Genomic DNA, 19,235 nt, shown 5'->3' with positions numbered 1-19,235 from the left:
GATCCCAGGATTCTTTAGTATGTTGCCATGGCAGTTAAAGTAGAATCGTAGTGTTATACTACTATAATTGTATTGTGTGAGAAGGCCAAAAGTGAAGAGACCAGTGCTTCTCAGGCTATCTGATGTGGGAACAGGCAGGTGTTTTTTTCCATGCTCCATGGAATAGCACAAAATCTGTGCCTGCTTGGTACAACTGTTTCTTTCTCTCCTGAAAACTTGCCAGGGACCAGCTCATTGGAAGAAATATTGGATGTAAACATTAACTAATAAATAAAATAAGTAATTATAAATATTTTCCCCACAGCAATGGTCTGTCATTTAAATAATTATTTTTTATTTATTTATATATTTTAATGTAAAGAAGAGGGACAAGTCTCCATCTCCATCTGCAAAGCAAGGCTGTTCCTGCTGTGGCAATCCACTATTTCTACTGTCATTAAATTACTGTTGCAGGATTAGGGTTAGCACAAGTAGTTGCTGCAGGGAGGGGGTTTGTGCTGTCTTGCTGCTCTCTCTGAAAAGATTGGGTTTTAAGCTATAATGTTCCCTTGGGCCTTTTTAGTGCACGTGAATCTTGTTAACGCATGATAGAAACAGGAAGAGAGTTACTCTTAAATCAAGTGTACATTTGTAGCCAATATGGTTTTTATGTTCTCATTAAACATGCAGGAACCAAAAAGCCTGTGTCAGCTTCTTTGTGTTTTACAAACTGTATTCAGTTCATCTTGAGGTAGTCCTATATATAGGGTGGAGGCAGTTCCCGTTTTAGTGATTTTGGAATTCTTGTTTCACCATGGACACCACCGAAGTCCATAAATACCTAGATCTTACTGGCTTAAATCCTAATCCAATATCAGTTGGACTATAATGATATTTAGAGTGTTGAAAACAAACAAAAAAAAATTGCCTGCCTTGTATGAGAATGTAATACTGACAGTTGCAACATTTAATCATTGCTGTTATTGGTAGGTTATTTTGTTGTAACTCTTTTCAATGGTTTCTTCCCTTGAGTTGATAGCCTTATTAACCTTATTATGTTCTTTTCAAGCCCAACCCTTTCTTTAGGCCACCTCCACACTGGGGCTCGCCACACAGTCCTGCAGCCAAATCCCAGTCACTTCCTTCAGACCAGCCAGCACTTGATTATGCTAGGATTTCAGAAGCTGGTACCCCTCAGAAATCGCCAACCAATGAACATGTATCAGCTTTGCCTCAAGGCAGACCATCGCCAGCAGGTTCACCCCGGAACCGCCATACTCAGACCAGTTCCAGCAACCTTCATCTTCCCTTGGATTCTAAACTGCAATCAGCCAATGAGGATCCAGCTGTTGTAACCCATGAGCAGTTCAAAGCTGCACTCAGGATGGTGGTGGACCAAGGAGATCCCAGGACAATGCTGGAGAACTATGTTAAGATTGGTGAGGGATCGACGGGTATTGTTTGCATTGCTCGTGAAAAGCATTCTGGGCGGCAGGTAGCAGTGAAGATGATGGACCTACGAAAGCAGCAGCGACGGGAACTCCTTTTTAATGAGGTGAAATTCATATTACATTGGGGGGGGGAGGCTAGGAGCAGAAATGGGTTATAACAGCATTGTATGAGCTATTTAATTGGGTCATGTTGGGCCGGATTAAGCATTTGAACGAGTCTTTAGGGTCCTTTCAGATTACACTATTATAGCACTATGATTCTACTTTTACTACCATGTTCCATCCTGTGGCATCCTGGGACTTGCAGTTCAGAGAGGGCTAATGAGAATTCTCAGCCACACAGCTTTAGTGTCTCATCAAACTACTTCATAGGATGTTACTCTGATGGTTAAAGTGTAAAGTGTAAAGTACTATAATTGTGTAGTGTGAAATGGCCCTTAGTTCCACTGAAATTGAAATTTGACATGCCTCACTCATTTCAGTGTGAATAAAATATGACTCACTAATCTTAATCAAACTCTGTACACTGGACCCTTATTATACGCTGGGGTTTGGTTCCAAGATCCCCCGTGGATAACAAAATCCGTGGATGCTCAAGTCCCATTAAATATAATGACATAGCAAATAATGTCCCTTATAAAAAAATGGACATTTATACTTTTTTTGAAAATTTTCAAACCGTGGGTGCTTGATTCCGGGTATAAGAAATCCGGGTATAAGAAGGGATGACTGTATTTCTATAGGGGGTATAAAGACAGCTGCAGAAGAAAATGGAAGCTGTGGGCATTTTACAAAAGGGGTGGTGCAGATCAGTGTACTTTCTCATATATAAGGAAATTAACAGAGCTTCCTGGGTAGGCCACTGATTTCCAGATTTTAGAGCAGAGTCATATCAACATTTGGGGCTTATGTTTCAATGTCACATGTTTCTTTCACTCAACAAGTCTCCAAATCAGTATTGATGGTGCAAGGATATAGTGAACTGTGAATTGCTGATGTGTCAAATCAGTAAAAGATGGTTGTGTGGACTGTCAGCCATTTTTCTTTCTATTTCCTTCTCAGGTTGTGATAATGCGAGACTACCAACATGACAACGTGGTTGAGATGTATAAAAGCTACCTTGTGGGAGATGAACTGTGGGTGCTGATGGAATTTCTTCAGGGAGGAGCTCTCACTGATATTCTTTCCCAAATCAGGTAGAGAAAAGAACACAACAGCATGATGATATTGATCACTTTCATATGATCTATGGCAACAACTGCCTATACTATGCCATGTGTTAGCAGTGAAGGAGTTTATTTTCAGGATAGTTCTTGAACAATAAGAAGTACCCAGTGAAACTGTATGGTGGAAGATGTGAAAATACTTTTTCTCATAGTGCATTGTTATACAATAGAATTGGCTGCTGAAAGATGTGGTGATGGCCACCAGCTCACTTGGTTTCAAAGGCATGTTGAACTAGACACCTTCATGATAGATAAGGCTGACGGGTTAGTTATATTTGAGCTTGACTACTTGCAAGATGAAAGGCAACATCCATCTGATTGCTGCATGTTTAGGAAGTACAGCAAGAGAGGTTATTGTCCCCATGGGGCTGTACAGACCACCCCTTTTAGTGCAGCCCCAATCTTCCCTTTTTGCACCCCGGAAAGAGTGCCATAGCTGCTGGCACTGTGGCTTTTCGGTGATTCTTTGGCGCTGCGTCATGTAGACACAGTGCCAGAGGAGCACCGTGAGGCTGCGTGCAGATGCTGCTGTCATACACCCTGACTCCACTCCCAGGCTGGCCTTAATGGCCAGTCTGTACACCCCCTAAGTCTTGCTTGTGGGAGTACCGTAGGCTTCTAGTTGACCACAGTGTTCCAGTTCTTGTTTTCAATAGGTGCCAGGCAAAAGCATCTTGGTGCTTACAAGAAAGGTATATTCCACCTTTCTGAGTCAGTTGTCAGTCCTTTATAAACATTTAATAATTGATTGTGGCATGAGCTTTCAAAAATTCACTTATCAGGTATGTGAAGTGATCACTGTGGGTGTATATAAATTCCATGAGCAGAACCAACATGGTAAAATTTTAAAATGTCTGAAGCAAAAAGTAAGATGGTTCCGCCTCCTTCCATTCCATGTATAACAATACAACTGGACTGGCAGCTGAATATTTCTTTAACACAGGTGAAGACAGTGTTTTCACCACACCTAAGGCCACAAGCTGGGGCTGGAGCGGGGTAGTGCAGAGTGTAACACATATTTGTCTGTTCTAATACCTTACTGCTACTCCTCAGCATATGCTGCCTGAAATAACAGCTTTAACCTTCCAGATATTAGGCTTGGCCCTGATGCTGGGTATAAAGGGAGAGAAAAAATTAAAAGCAAACAGACAAACAGACAGTGGAAGAAAAAGCAGTAAATGTGCTGTGCAAAGCATAAATAAATCTAGAATCCAAACAGATGAATACAAGATCCCATTAGTGTGAATATTGTCTACTCCCAGCAAGCAGCTACTGGTGTTCAGTAGGCATAACAAGGGAGGAATCTACACCTGTAAAATAATTCATACTTACTCTTTTTGAAAACAATGTTCCACCAGTTTTGAAGTGAAACCACTTTTTTGAGGCCTCAGGCATTTTAAAAAAACACCTTTGATTATGCAGTTTCCTACCCCCCTAAAAAAACATTTTAAAAAATTGTACCATGTGCTCTGGCTTGGAGTAGAATCAGGAGTGTGTGTGTGTGTTTAGGGTAGTTGTGTGGAGGTGACCTTGGCATCCATGCCCAGCAGGCGTGTTATTGCCATTTTTTTGCTGTTGATATATTGTTAAGGTTATGAAGGAGGTAGGCTCAACCTTTTACTTGAGGACAATAACAGTAATTGTACTGGTGCTCCCAGACACCTAACCAACATCTGGTGATGAAGACCTAGGCTGGTGGACAGGTGAAAAGGTCTGTTCACCATTTACAGAAATGCACCCAAAGCTGCTGTCTTAAGTCATTCCATTCCACTTTACGAAGGAACAGCTGACGCTGTGAGGGGTCTGGTTTACTTTCACATTCAATAAGCCTTTTCCACCTCGCTGAGCTCATCCTCCTACCCTGTCAAATACAGTTCAGTTTGCTCTGGTAGGAGGATTGAAGAGAGGATGCAAAGAGGAAAGGAAATGGCAAGATAAGCAACCATGGGACAGCCCTTGTATGCACACATGCACACACACAGACACATATGAACACAGACAGCCCCATCCTTTAGGAATGAAAAATGGAAGCACGAGTAGTGGCCATCATGGGGGTGGGGGAGTATGTGGTGTCAAATTAACTAAACAAATGCTATTTATTCCACAGGTAAGAATTGCAGAGAATGAGAACAATATGGGAGGTCAAGGTAGTTTGCTTGAATACAAAGGCAAATCAGACCCCTGTAAAGTGGGGTGGACTGGCTTGAGATGGAGCTTTGGATGGGGGCCACATTTGTGTGATTAACTGCAGGGAAATGGCAACTGGAAGTGAAATAAACTCTTTTTAGCCCTTCCCGCCATACTCCTCCCTTCTCTGTCCTTTCTTCTTTCTTAAAAGCTGTACATTTCTGTAAACGAGTTGAGGAGGCATTTAATTTTCCCAGGTGAGGGGGAACTTGGTGAGGGAGCTATTCAATGAGAGTGCAGGTGCGTGATACAAGAAAGGCTCTGCTAGAACATGGCCACATAGCCTGAAAAACCCACAAAAAACTATGGATGCCGGCCACAAAAGCCTTCGACTTCACACAAGAAAGGCTGTTGGTTTATGTGGATGTACATATATCCGCATGCATGCTGAGATGGAAAAAAAACTGGAACCACTGCAGCTGTGTGGGCTAAAATAATCCAGTTCATTTAACATGTGGACAATAGAAGAAATACTCTTTTATACCAATGTGACTTTGGTTGGGGGAAACATATGGCTATAATAACAGTTTGAATTCAGATTAAAAGGGAGGAGCGCGGCATTAACAAGGCAAAACCAGGGCAGGGTGCTGCGTACTAGAGCTGAATTATTTTGCAGGTGTGGATTCAACCCTTGTCAATTATGTGAATAGCAGCATAAAGAAGTGCAATCACTTTCTGGAATGAGCTATCCACTTCTAGGATTTGTTAAGACCAATTTGGACAATGCCAAATTTGCTAATTCATTGTAATTTGGCAGCTTCTTGCTTAAATAGAGCATGAGGGTGAGATGGTTTTGTCCCTGTATGGTGTTACTATATAAGTAGGTTTCATTTAGCTATACTGGCCATTGAGTGATCCCTGTATCCTCTGTCTTCCATGAATTTGTCATATCTCTTTGGAAAACTATCTATAGTAATAACTGCTGCCACTCTTATTGCTCAAAATGGAACTGGAACTGGAACTTGACTTAAATGTCATGCTATAATGTTTAATGCATTTTAATTGTTTCTGTTTATGAAACAAAACTACTGAAGCTCACTGTTTTGGCTACTGTGTTTCAGGCTGAACGAAGAGCAAATTGCTACAGTGTGTGAGTCAGTCCTGCAGGCACTCGCCTACCTGCATTCTCAAGGTGTGATTCACAGAGATATTAAGAGTGATTCTATTCTTCTGACCCTTGATGGAAGGGTAGGTTGTTTCACTGCTCCTTTCTCTCTCGCTTCTCCTAATTACCTCTCAACTTTTGTGCCATATCTCAGTGGCAGAGCACTGCAGACCTCCCAGGTTGTTTTTGCTGTATAAAACTCAAATTAGGTAAAATGCCAATTAATAAATTAATTGGTTACTTTGTACCTTTCCTGCCTCCCTGTGTGGGATTCAAGGCAGCTCATAATCATTAAGGAAAATATATATTTTTAAAAGTACTAATACAAACTGGTCAATGACACTACCTTTCCATGGTGGTGGGATTATGTGTCCTGTGAGGCAAGAGGCTATGCTGATGGCAACAGTGCTGCTGGTAGCATCTGTACCAGAAAGACAGCAGGAAGGGAACCAAAGATGGAAAGGAGTTCTTCAACTTGGGATCAGCCACTGAGAAGATTCTCTCTTCACCAAATGTGCCTGGATGGTTGTGTGACTGAGAGAAAGCCCTCCCACAAAGATCTTAAAACTTGTTGAGGCTCATATAGGGAGATACGATGTTTCAGTCTGGACTTGAGCCATGTAAAGCTTTAAAGGTCATGGCCAGCACTTTGAATTCTGCCTGGAATTCATGTAATTAATAGTTTTTGAATAGCTTTTTTTAAATTGCTAGTACAGGGTAGTGACAACAATCCAGGATGAAGCTGTGATGTGGAGAGAGGGGCCTTTCTGTCCCTTACTCTGCTCCCCTTTGTCCCAGTCTCCTTTCTTTGTTTTGGATGTACAGTGATTGTCGTTTTCTTCTTTTGCATAGGTGAAACTCTCAGATTTTGGCTTTTGTGCCCAAATCAGTAAGGATGTGCCTAAAAGGAAGTCTTTAGTAGGAACACCTTATTGGATGGCTCCAGAGGTTATTTCAAGGTCCCCATATACCACTGAGGTAATTGTACTTAATGGATTGCAGAATCGGTAGCACATTAACAATGTCTGTTCAGATCCTGTTAGAGATGCTTTGCATTATCCAAGGAACCATGATCCTCCAGATGCTTTTGTAGTGCATCTCCCATTATCCATCATAGGATATCCTGGACAGAACTGATGGGAATTATATTTCAATAACAACTGGAAGGCTACAAGTTGCCAGCCCTGAGGCTACAGGATAAATGAAACTAGATTATGTTTCTTTTATATACACCGGGGTTTTGATAACTGCTGGGGTTTGGTTCCATGACTGCCTGTGGATACCAAAATCTGGATGCTCAAGTCCCATTTAATACAATAGGATAGTAAAATAGTGTCCCTTGTATGAAATGACGAAATCAAGAATTGCGTTTTGGAATTTTTGTTTGGGAGTGGGAGTATTTTCAAGTCACGATTGGTTGAACCCATGGATACAGAATTTGCGGATATGGAGGGCCAATTGTATATTGCAGCAGTCTTATAACTCTGCTCCAATCAAGAGTTAACATCCATAGAAACTATAAATTACAGCCTTGCAAGCTGAGTAATGTGAAGCTCAGAGGTTGACAATAAAACACAGCCACAGCCACATTTTGTGTTAATTTCTCAATATACTGGAAGAGAAAAATAGTTTCCCCCCCAGTTCCCGCCTAGATTTTGATAATTTTGGGTGAGTTTGTCAGGGCACTGTTAGGGCATTGCTCATGTAATGGATAGGTAATGGATCCACATTGATGCATGCACAGGGGGATTATTCAGATGACTTTTTAGCATGGTAATATGCATAATCACACGCATCTGATTTTGTTCACACTATGGAACCGCATCTATGCACACCTCTGCAAGTTTGGTTGCCCACACGTTCCAGCACTTGAATAAAACTGGAATCAATGATGCAGATGTATTCAGAGCACGTTCATGGCATACAGTGTTTTATCCCAGTTCATCCTTGAGTCTATTTGCATCAGTTATTCACATAGCTGACAATGTGAATCTTTTAGAAAAACTTGGAAAAACACCTGAGATCAATTATCCTGGTTTAAGTGGGTTTTTGGCAGCACCCCCAAAACTTAATTGGATGCATTTGAAATACAGGAGAACAACAAATATTCAACCCAGATTCTACCTGGATTATTTTCACTGTCTGAACAACCCCAGGGAGAAGGAGGAGATGGCCTATTTCTTGAAAGCTTGGCTTCCAGCCTTCCACCAACCAAGGTCATATGGAGGGTCAGTTTATACAGTTGTCTATCAAGAGGCACAAGGAATTGTCCAAGTCACTCCTCTATGCTGCCTTGCTCTGTGAAATCCACCCCCAATAGCCCAGGCATTCAAGGAACAGAACTTGTCTGTCACTACCTTTTTCTTCTTCCCACCACTAGTTACATGACTGCACCACTGGATCCAACAGGATCATGGTTTGAAAGCTTGAATAGTTATAAAATATATTTTCTCTTCTGATCTCTGATTATTAATAACAAGAAGAAAATCCCCAAAGAGTAAGGATTCTCTATCTTGATGTGTAGGACGGCAGACTTAACCTCTCAGATTATTTGCTAAAACTACCCAGGCCTGCTCAGTACTTCTTAGAGCCAGTGTGGAGTAGTGGCTTGAGTGCTGGACTAGGATTCAGGGGATCAGGGTTGAAATCCCCATTTGGCCACCCACTGGATGAACCTGGGCAAATCACACTCTCACCCTAAAAGGAAGACAATGGCAAACCCCCTTCTGAACAAACTTGGCCAAGAAAACCCTGTGATAAATTCACCTTGGGGTCACCATGAGTTGGAAATGGCTTGGAGGCACACAGCAACTCCAAAGCAGTGGCTTTTTTCTTTCCTATTTCTTAGATACAAATTTTAATTAGCTTTAGATAAGCATGTGCTCTGATGCAATATTTTACTTTTATAGGTAGATATCTGGTCTTTGGGAATCATGGTGATAGAGATGGTAGATGGAGAACCCCCTTATTTCAGTGACTCTCCAGTCCAAGCAATGAAGCGGCTCCGTGACAGCCCTCCACCCAAAATAAAGAATTCTCATAAGGTCAGTACATGTATAAGACATCCCGCAAACAAGAACTTTGTTATCAGTGAAAGATGTTACAAATGCTGTACCCAGAAAGCATAAAAGGTATCCATAGGCAGCCACCTCTAATGCGTTCACATTTATCAGTCATAGTATTATGTATATGACTGAGAAATGCTGTCTGACCACAGAGTCCATCCAATTAGCTTACTTGCTGTTCACCGCTATGATCTTTGGAATAGCGGTATATAAATAAAACAAATTATTATTATTATTATTATTATTATTATTATTATTATTATTATTAATTGCACACCACTCACCCACACAGTGAAGAAAGAACACTCCTGTATTTGCCACATACAATGATATACATGCAAGGTCAGGTGCTGTAGGCTTTATTTCAGAGAAAAGAAAATGAAACACTGGAGGCACCATTAAGTCAACAGGCGACTTGAAGACACACATAGGCACTCACAAGGTTCATATTTTGTAAAATAAAATTGAACACAAGTGATTTCCATATTTTTTTGTTTTGTTTTGTTTTTTGTAATATTTGAGAAGATCTGGAAACCAATTAAAGGCAACTTCTGCACATGAAATTGGGCTATCAAACTAAGTACAGCTGGATGTACTACCCTCGCTGCCTCCTTTGTGGCTATATATTCCCCTTATTAATAGATTATCTAGGATCTCTGTTCAGGAGCCAGAGATGACACTGTTGGTAGCTTTATGTAGTTATGCAGGCTGTTGCTGGCATCTAGTGGCAAGTGCAAGGAAGCACTTTTCTAGCAGAGAAATTTACAAACATAATTTCTAGTTCCTTAATTTTTCATGCAAACTTTAGGCAAAACAGCCATGGAGCCAAGTGTTCTATGTTCTCTTCAGAAACAGACTATTTCATTCATTCTTTGACTATCCAACTCAAGTCATTTTGCTGTGTGAGGCAAGGACAAGATGGTACCACCACACCATTTCAAGTACAGAAATAGACTGAACTGGCAGCTAAGTCTTACTTCACCATTGATGGTGGGAGAGGTTCCTCCACCATCTGTAGGCAACTGACTACTTTAGGAGTAAGGGTTCCAATAAGAGTTCCAGGAGATATTTCCACATAAACAAGAGCCCCTGATTTCATGATGCACCTGAACTTTAGATTCTAAAGTACAACTTGATTGCAATATTGTAAAATTTGTTGTTTTGTCTAGATGGAAAATCTTAACTCAAATTGGATGAAAGAGAATGTAGCATAATATCTAGCAGCTATCATTTTCAGAATTTGTACATCAAGAAAAAAACTTCCTAGTATTATCCTACCCTAAAAATATGTTAACTCGACTGATTCCTTCTCTATAGACGTCTCCAGTTTTAAGAGACTTCTTGGAACGGATGTTAACACGAGACCCCTTGGAGCGAGCAACAGCACAAGAACTCTTGGACCATCCCTTTTTGCTTCAGACTGGACTTCCAGAGTGCCTGGTGCCTCTTATCCAGCGCTACAGGAAACGCACCTCCACCTGCTGACCCTGAACTCAGGGATACCTAGTATCATACTATTACAATGCAAACTTTTTCCTGGAAGCACTAACTGGATCACTATCATCATCACCATTATTATAATTTAAAATATTTATATATGCTTTTCTACTCACCGGGGCCCTCAAAACAATGTCCAGTAAGAGTCATAACCTGTTATTTAAAAACAAACATTCTTTAAAAAAAAATGGGCCAAAGCACATCCAAAAGCCAAAGGCCTGTTAAAAGAAGTTTTTATTTCTGGTTGACTTCCCTTGGAAGAGTTCTGCAATCGAAATGCTGCTACAGAATAAGGCCCATATTATGTACCTGCCAACAAAGTTTGCCTTGTTGAGATACACAATCAGGGCTTCCGATGAGATTCTCAAATTATGGACAGGCTCGTATGGATGGACATAATCTGTCAAGTACCCTAGCCTTGCATTTGGAATGTACCAGTGTTCCTTTGTTTCAAATTTGCCAGTGTTTCCCCCCCCAAGATGTGAATGCGAGAGGGAGTTTTCACCATCTTTGACTTCTTTTAAAAGTTTACTCTCTTTTTCCTGCTGAAGACAATCAAAAGCTGGATTCCCACAAATCCTAACTGTAATATAGATATTGTGAAGCTCCTGGATTATTCATACTTTGCAAGGCATTGGTAAGACGATTCTTTCAATTTAGAATGTCTGTCTGCCCATCTCCAGGAACAGTAGCAAGAACTGGAGAGAGATTCCTGCAGCAAAATCATCTTCTGTAATGTTGACTGTAACATAGGCCTCACTCTCTAATCTTAAATTGTATCACATCTTTCTTAAGGGGAATTTAACTCCCACTGCAAAAGGATTTGGTATGTTATTTCCTTCCAAATTATTTCTCCAGTATTTTGATTTCTTTCTGCAATAGTGAACTGTAGGCTTTTCAAAGGTGAAGAGTGGTCTGTCATTTCACAACCGAACATCAGCTGGAGAGAAATGCTTCACACCAGGCAGTTCCTGAGAGACAGTGGAACCTTATGCTTGGGGCTTCACAACCTGTAAACATGGTGCCTTCCCTAGCAGTGATTTAAGAGAAGGCATCAGAGGGATTGTCTAAATCAAAAGCATCAAATTTGCCAATACCAGGACCCCACAAAATAACACTGGACTTGCCAATGGACACTGCTCTAAGGCAGTTAAATTGGATGGTGTTTATACCAGCATTAAATTCTGTAGCAAGGTCAATAAAACATTGGAGCTCTTTTGTTTATTCCACTGAAATAAGTTTGTTTTGCTGGTAAGAATATTTAATCTCTACCTCCCATGTTTTTAAAGAGGGGAGAGAGTGCATGGAATAGAGTCCAAGTATGTTTTCATGGTTCTCTAAAATCCTGGAGGTAGGTGGACTACTTTTAACATTCTTTTCTAAAGCTGATGCAGAAATTTTGTACGGCAAGTCTTATCAGTGTCAAGGTTATCAGGTCAAAGTCATTTGAAGCTTAGTTTAGGTTGTATTATGTGCATTACTGTACGGGACGTAATTGTGGCATATCTGGAGTTCAGTCTTGTGAAACAAACGTTTTGCATTTGTGGACTAAAAAGGTTATAGAAAGTGGGGAGGGAGGGTTGGATGGGATCAGTTTCAGTTCTACTGCCTCATAACCACAGCTTGATAAAGTTTATATTTTGGACCACAACACCCAGGATCCTCTAGCTAGCATATTGCCTGTGGGATTCTGGGAGTTACCAAAAACAGTAATTTTTAAACATTTGGTACAGATTTTGCTCTCACATGTTAAGTTATTCATCTACCCAGTGGCAGCAAGTGATAACAGTAAACGAATAAAAACCAACAAGTGAAAGATGTTGGGGAAATGTTTGTTGTAAAATATTTCTGTATGTTCCAGGGTTCTGTGCAAAAAAAAAGTTTTTTAAAAAGTCTTACCTTGAAACAAATGTTTCTTTTTGTGAATTGTTTGCTGTTTTAAATTAAAATGAATTTTTGAATATTCATAATTCCACTGCAATGCTCAGATTTTTATATATTCATTTGTAGTTATTTTGAGATAATACAGAAAGAAGCTTCTAAGAGCTTACAGAAGAGCAGACAATTTCAGACCATGATACAGAAACAGAGGTCTGGTGGGTTCAGAAAAAATTCTTCAACTGAGAATGACCAAAAAGATAATATTGGGGATGAAATTAACATGACCTTTATGGAAGTGTGAGCAATGAGGCATAGATGCAGGAATACCGTGTCATTCATTTCAGTAAAGGGAACGACTGAATATAAATGCAGTGCTACTGCCCTCTTAGCTGCACACAATTTCCTCAAGGTACAAAGACTGGTTCATGAGTGAATGATAAATACATAAAGACATTGCAAAATATGGAAATCCTTCTGTGCCCATGAACCCCTGACATGGCATCTGGGGTGATGGTAGTGTCTTTTCTGGGAAGGGAGAGAAATAATGATAAGGAAGTTTCCTATTTAACAGTTGATTCATTAGAAAGAAGAGTCATACAGTTACCAAGAAAGGCATGTTATTAAAACATATTTTATTGCATTCTGTTGAGGGAAATGCAGTTAAGTAAGCCAGTTAACTCACAGCAACAGAGAAAAAACATTTAGAAGAGCAGTATGTGCCCTCTTAGGAAAATGTGCTTTCAAGAAAAATCAGAACCACAGGGTTGAAACACTTTACTCTGTAAGCAAGTCCAAGTCCATAAATGAACTAACAAAGACAAATACAAAGAAGTGAGGAGGCATCTGTAGTAATGGAAACCATTATGGTGTACAGTGGACAAGGATTTAGTATTCCATCATGGCTGCATGATGCATTTTTGCTGTGTTCCCCTTTATGATCTGGAAGAGAATACTACTAAATTTAATTCAAGGCCCCAGCCCTTTTCCCTTCCAGCCAATTGCCACCCAGTCCAAAGCTAACTCAATGGAATTCTGGATCTAGGAGATGTAGGAAGCCCAGTTCTGATTAGCTGCAGACTCATTAGGTTCTCACCAATACAGCTTTTGGAAAGAGAGACTAGTAATCTAATTTACAAAGATGTACTGAAAGATGAAATAGAACCACTAAACCTTCGCCTTGCTCCATTTTTGTGCTACAAAAAATAGTAAAGTTGTTCTTTTTCATCTAGTGCCCTCATGCTTTCAGATTTATTTCTGATATTACAAGGGTTTCAGAAAGAAAGGGACATTAACATTAAAAATCAGATTACTAGAACTCAGAGTAGCCTGGGATGCACACACAAAAAAAAACCCATCACCACCCTTTCAAGGAAGAAAAGGGAAGGAGCAGGCTGGGTGTTGCCCGTCCCTGAGCTATTTTGGGGAGGACAAAAGTCTGTGAGAGAGAATGGGTAATCCATTTAATGGTCAAGTCTAGTAATAGAGAAAGCTCCTGAGCAGATGCCAGTCAGATTGGGCAATAAAAAGCCAAATGGACAAGAACTCTGAAGAGAGCTTGCAAAAAAAAAAAATGTTTTCGTAAGCCACCTTGACTCCTAGGGCTATAAACATTATTATTATTGTCATTATCATAATCCCCCAGACAGCTTAGATGTAGGCAGTTATAGTTCCCTCAGAACAACAACTTTCTGAAGATGGTTTCATAAGGCTGTTTCCAGTCTTCCCACCAGGTCTGTATAATTTGGGACAAAAAGACATCTATCAGGGGAGATCTGTAATTAGACACCCCATACACCCCCACACAGAGGCAATTTCTTTTTCTTTGGTTAAAAGCAGTTTGATGAGAGACAAATTTAGACCCGGGGGGGGGGGGGGGGATCAGTAAACTTCCCCTGTGCCACTTCAGTGACTTAAATCATTTGCCATGGATGGCAGGGGATGGATATTATATAGGTCCCTGTCTTTCTAACCACCTATGTTTTGCCATTGCTAAATATCAGGTTCAAGGGGCTGATTTAAGCTGAGTAAACAGTGAAAAGGGAGGGGGGGAAATTCAGTTCTCCTGTGGCTCCAGTCCAAGTCCAAATGCCCGTTCCCTCCACACACATAAATGATTTTAACCAAAGATAAAGATTTTGAACAATTTGATTGTGCACATATCTCTTCACACATTGTATGGCAATGTTTGAGTTCATGCGTGATGCAAATCCAGAAAAGAACAAAAAGTGAAATACAGAGGGGAAATACCATAACAAACATCTCAGTGCATCATAAGGTGTATGCAGTGCACCAAGTGAATCATTTTCTCCAGCATGGCAGTCATACATATAAACTTTTCAATCAGGGGTAGGCAACCCTTTTGAGCCGGGGGCCGGGTTGCTGTCCCTCAGACAACTGGGGAGCCGAAGCCAAAAAATAAATAATTAAATAAATTTTAAAAAATTAAATAAATAAATAAACTGGGACAAATGTAGGACAAAATTTTCAAATGGAGGGCACTTTTTAAAATAAAAAATGGAGGACACGCGAAAAAGTTTGCTGATTTTTTAAAAAATGTTAAGATAAATGCATGTTTCTGAGGCTTCTATAGACAATTGCCCCACCATGCCCCTCGCGCGAGACGCCAAAGGCCCCGGCGGTAGGACTGGGCTGGGGCCGGTCCCAAGGCCTCACCGGGCTGCATCCGGCCCGCGGGCCGCAGGTTGCCTACCCCTGTTTTCAATCCATAAATGGTCTTCAGCTGCAGTACTCCCAAGGGAAAACACCCAAAAGCCTACTGATAAAATTTCAGTTTAATAAGTCAAGGGAATAATATTTTAAATATTACATATTATGATATATTGATTATGGTAAGGCTGATTGTCTGTTATTCAAAGACTGTTTATATATCTTACATCTGATGATGTGGACCATGTCCAGAAATCTTACACCAGAATTTTCTTCTTGCCATTAGTCTGAAATGTGCTACTGGATTCCTTTATGACTTTTTACACTTACATACTATGCAATTCCATCGTGGTCAGTAAACTTACACAGGTAAAAATGAAAACTGAAGTATCTTTAGAATTAAGTCATTCAATTTTAATGCTGGTGTCATATTTTACTCTTTGAGTTCTGTTTTCCTTTGGGGAATCTTATGTGAGGTTTCTCTATTTTTATTGCATCCTGCCCTAACTTATATATAAATACATATATATGAAATATGATAAATAAATAAATATGTTCAAACAGCAACAGGATAAATCTGTCACTACCATTATATAAATATAGCCATCTAGCCACTGGGACCCATACCTAGAGAAAAGCTGGATATACATTAAATAAATAAACAGTATGAGCTGTTTTGCTCTTTATCAGAACAAATGAGGATTATGGGAAAAGATATGTCTGCTCAGAAGTAAGCCCTATTACAGTCAGTGAGCCAAATTTCAAGGCAAGATTTGAAACCTGGGTCTAAAACACACTGCAGAAATAATCCAGTTTCAGACTGCTTTAATGGCCCTGGCTCAATGCTAGGGAATTCTGGGAACTGTAGTTTTGTGAGACATTTAGCCTTCTAAGCTCTGGTGCCACAATAAATTTCAATTCTCAGGATTCCCTAGCATTGAGCCAGGGCAGTTAAAGCAAGCTCAAAAAGGCAATGGCAAATGGCTGTTTCAGCCCAAAAGGCAATGGCAAACCTCTGAATAAATCTTGCCAAGAAAACCAATGGACATACAATAGCAACAAAAATATTAATCTTCTATTGCATAGATTTCTAAGAGGATCTTTTCATCTCCACAGTCTGCAACTTTTGCCAAACAAATACAGAGAGAACTATTCTTGAGGTGGGCATGGGCAGCTCCCTCAACACTTCTTGAGCCGATGGGTGAAAACTGCAATGAGACCAATTCAAGTAAAACTGAACTGGCAGGTCTTCTGATTTCAAAGGAAAAGAAGTATGCTTTGCCTCTTGCTGAAACCTGAAACAGCTTATTCTCAGGCAAAACTGGTGTTACATTCCCAGACTCTATGAATGCGTACATGATCCACAAGCATTTTATGCATATGGTTCAAAAACATTTGAACTGATTTCGCTTTTGATGCACTGTGCTTGAGGTGAACATTTTTCGTTGCCCGATGAGGAACTGAAAAAACAGCCCTAAAAACAACCACTGAGCCAGCATGGTAATAGTGGCTTGAGTGTTGGATTATGACTCTGGATTCAGGGTTCAAATCTCTGCTTGGGCATATAAACCTGCTGGCGTGACCGTGGGCAGGTCACTCTCTCTCAACCTCAAGATGGCAATGACAAACCCCCTCTCAAGAAATTTGCCAAGGAAACTCCATGAGTTTCACGTTAGGATTGCCAAAGGCTGAAAATGACTTGAAGGCACAACAACGGCAACAACAGAAACAACCTCTCTGTAGTTTTTGTGGAATTTTTGGGCTATGTGGCTGTGTTCTGGAAGTTTATTCCTGACATTTTGCCAGCATCTCTCAGCATTTTGCCAGCATGGATTCTGGCCATGAAAGCCTTCGACTTCACAACCTTTCTGTACTTGTGGTTCACCAAATCTGAGTCTGCCGGAGACAAGGTGATCAGATGCCATAACCACAAAGGACAAGGCACTGTAAAATGTGTATGTGTGTGTGTTGTTTCCCTTCAATTCATTTCTGACATATGGAGACCCTAAGGCAACTCTATCCTGGGGTTTTCTTGGCAAGTTTCTTCAGAGGGAGTTTGCCATGGCCATCCTCTGAGGTTGAGAAAGTGTGACTTGACCAAGGTCATCCACTGGGTTCCATACCTGAGCCGAAAATCAAACCCTGATCTCAGGAGTCATAGTCCAACACTCAAACCACATTATGCCACACCGGCTCACTGGAAAATGTAGGACATTAAAAAAAAGTAGGGTATGACAAAATAAAAGCTCAAAACACCTGTCTCTATCTAATTTCTTCCCACCCAGAAAGGAAGGCATTTTGGAATTCTTCCTGGACAAGAAGGCTGAAATGCAGAACATGTCCTGGAAAAGGAGGATCTCCAACCCCTGGCCATGCAGGAACTCACCATCAAAGGCACCCCAGACAGATGGCCATCCAGCCTCTGTTTTAAAAAACCTCCAAAGGAGACTCTGAGGGAGGAATGTGTTCCACTGTCAAACAGCTCTTTCAGTCAGGAAGTTCCTCCTAATGTTGAGCTGGAATCAATTTTCCTGTAGCTTCCATCCATTAGTCTCTGGACGATGATGAAAGGAATGCCAAAAGCCCTTTATATACCAATTGTTGTTGTTATCCATCCTCTAGTCGATCTCGACCCTGTAGATGAGACATTTCCATTTCAGCAAGACTCCCTATGCTCCACTGATCTGCTCAGGTCCTGCAAATTCATACTCATGACCTCCTTAATAGAGTCCATCCATTTAGCATGTGGTCTTCCTCTCTTTCTGCTTCCCTTCACCTTTCCCAGCATTATTGCTTTTTCCAATGAGTCTTCCCTTCTCATGATGTGTCCAAAATATGTCAGCCTCAGTTTGGTCATCTTGGCTTCCAGAGAGATTTCTGCTTTGATCTGTTCTACATACCATTATATATTAGTATATAGCAATATATACCAATATAAATCCAGTCGTGCTCAAAATGGGGGACCTTTGGGAGGAGAAGGCTGAAATGGAAAACATGTCATGGTAAAGATGGTCACCCTGGGAAAGGAGAGCTAGAAAAATTGGACAGGTGTGTGTGTTTGTGTGTGAGGATTGGTGTGCTATCCACATGGCCAAACTAATCCGGGTTGACCCTGCTTTCACTGCCATAGTTCCATGCTCTGGAATTCTGGGAATGGCCGTTGATTGTGGCACCAGAGTGAAGCCATAAGTTGGAAACAGAGAGCCAGAGTGGTGCAATGGTTTGAGTGTTGGACTACGACTCTGGATACAGGGCCGGTCATGAAAAACCCACTGGGTGACCTTGGGCAAGCCTCACTCTCTCAGCCTCAGTGGGTGGTAATGGTAAAAACTCCCTCTGAATAGAATCATAGAATCATAGAGTTGGAAGAGACCGCAAGGGCCATCCAGTCCAACTCCACTCTGCCATGCAGGAACTCTCAATCAAAGCACACCTGACAGATGGCCATCCAGCCTCAGTTTAAAGATGGTGGAATACATTGTGCCAAGAAAATGTCTGGATAGGGTGGTCTTAGGCAGAAACAGAGAGCCACTCCCTAACTGCAGCCTGCTTGCGTGAGTTTGTTCCTTCTGCGATTTCAGTGATTCCCGTGATCCTAGCACTTGTTCTGACTCTGCTGTGGTTACATTTGGTTGTTTCAGTGATCACTGGTGGTTCCACGACTGACCACTGCGATTCGCCCTTTGAGTGGGTAAAAGAACAGAATGAATCACAGTCACTGAAAAGCAGAGAGCTTGGTGCTCAGGCCAGTCACAGGCCCCACAATAGTGACTAGTGAGTATTTGTGGAAAAGTAAGACTTTGGTGTGATTCTATTCCATTCTCTCTCCTGGGATTCCGGACTGTGGAGCCTGTGGAAGCAGTGAAAGCGGGGTCAACTTGATCTTAGTTTGGCCGTGTGGATGTCACCCCCCCCCACCCCCAATCTTTGTAGCCCTCCCTTCAATCTCAGGGTGACCTCACCAGGCAGCCCTCTTTGGCCTGGAGCCTGGAGGAGTCTTCCATTTCTCCACATCCTTTTTGAATTGTGGGGCCCAGAACTGGACACAATATTCCAGGTGTGGCCTGACCAGAGTAGAATAGAGTGGGACTATGAGTTGCAGCCCTTGATCTAGACACTAGACTTCTATTGATGCAGCCTAGAATCGCATTGGCCTTGTTAGCTGCCGCATGGCACT

General features: G+C 41.1%; 1 protein-coding gene across 8 annotated transcripts in view; it reads left to right on the top strand.

The window, feature by feature from the left end:
* PAK6 (p21 (RAC1) activated kinase 6) overlaps positions 1-12,436 on the top strand; it is a 91,049-nt gene extending 78,613 nt beyond the window's left edge. For all 8 annotated transcript variants that reach the window (XM_042472552.1, XM_042472584.1, XM_042472534.1 and 5 more), the window contains 6 exons: positions 1,049-1,534; positions 2,493-2,626; positions 5,905-6,031; positions 6,801-6,926; positions 8,858-8,992; positions 10,331-12,436. In XM_042472552.1, coding sequence (XP_042328486.1) covers positions 1,049-1,534; positions 2,493-2,626; positions 5,905-6,031; positions 6,801-6,926; positions 8,858-8,992; positions 10,331-10,498 — 1,176 coding nt within the window. In that variant the 3' untranslated portion in view covers positions 10,499-12,436. The remainder of the gene's footprint in view (positions 1-1,048; positions 1,535-2,492; positions 2,627-5,904; positions 6,032-6,800; positions 6,927-8,857; positions 8,993-10,330) is intronic.
* The last annotated feature ends 6,799 nt before the right edge of the window (positions 12,437-19,235 follow it).

The sequence above is a fragment of the Sceloporus undulatus genome, chromosome 1, assembly GCF_019175285.1.
Source record: "Sceloporus undulatus isolate JIND9_A2432 ecotype Alabama chromosome 1, SceUnd_v1.1, whole genome shotgun sequence".
Lineage (NCBI taxonomy): Eukaryota > Metazoa > Chordata > Lepidosauria > Squamata > Phrynosomatidae > Sceloporus > Sceloporus undulatus.
Note: the sequence above shows the minus strand (reverse complement) of the source record. Positions and strands in the feature narration are given on the sequence as shown.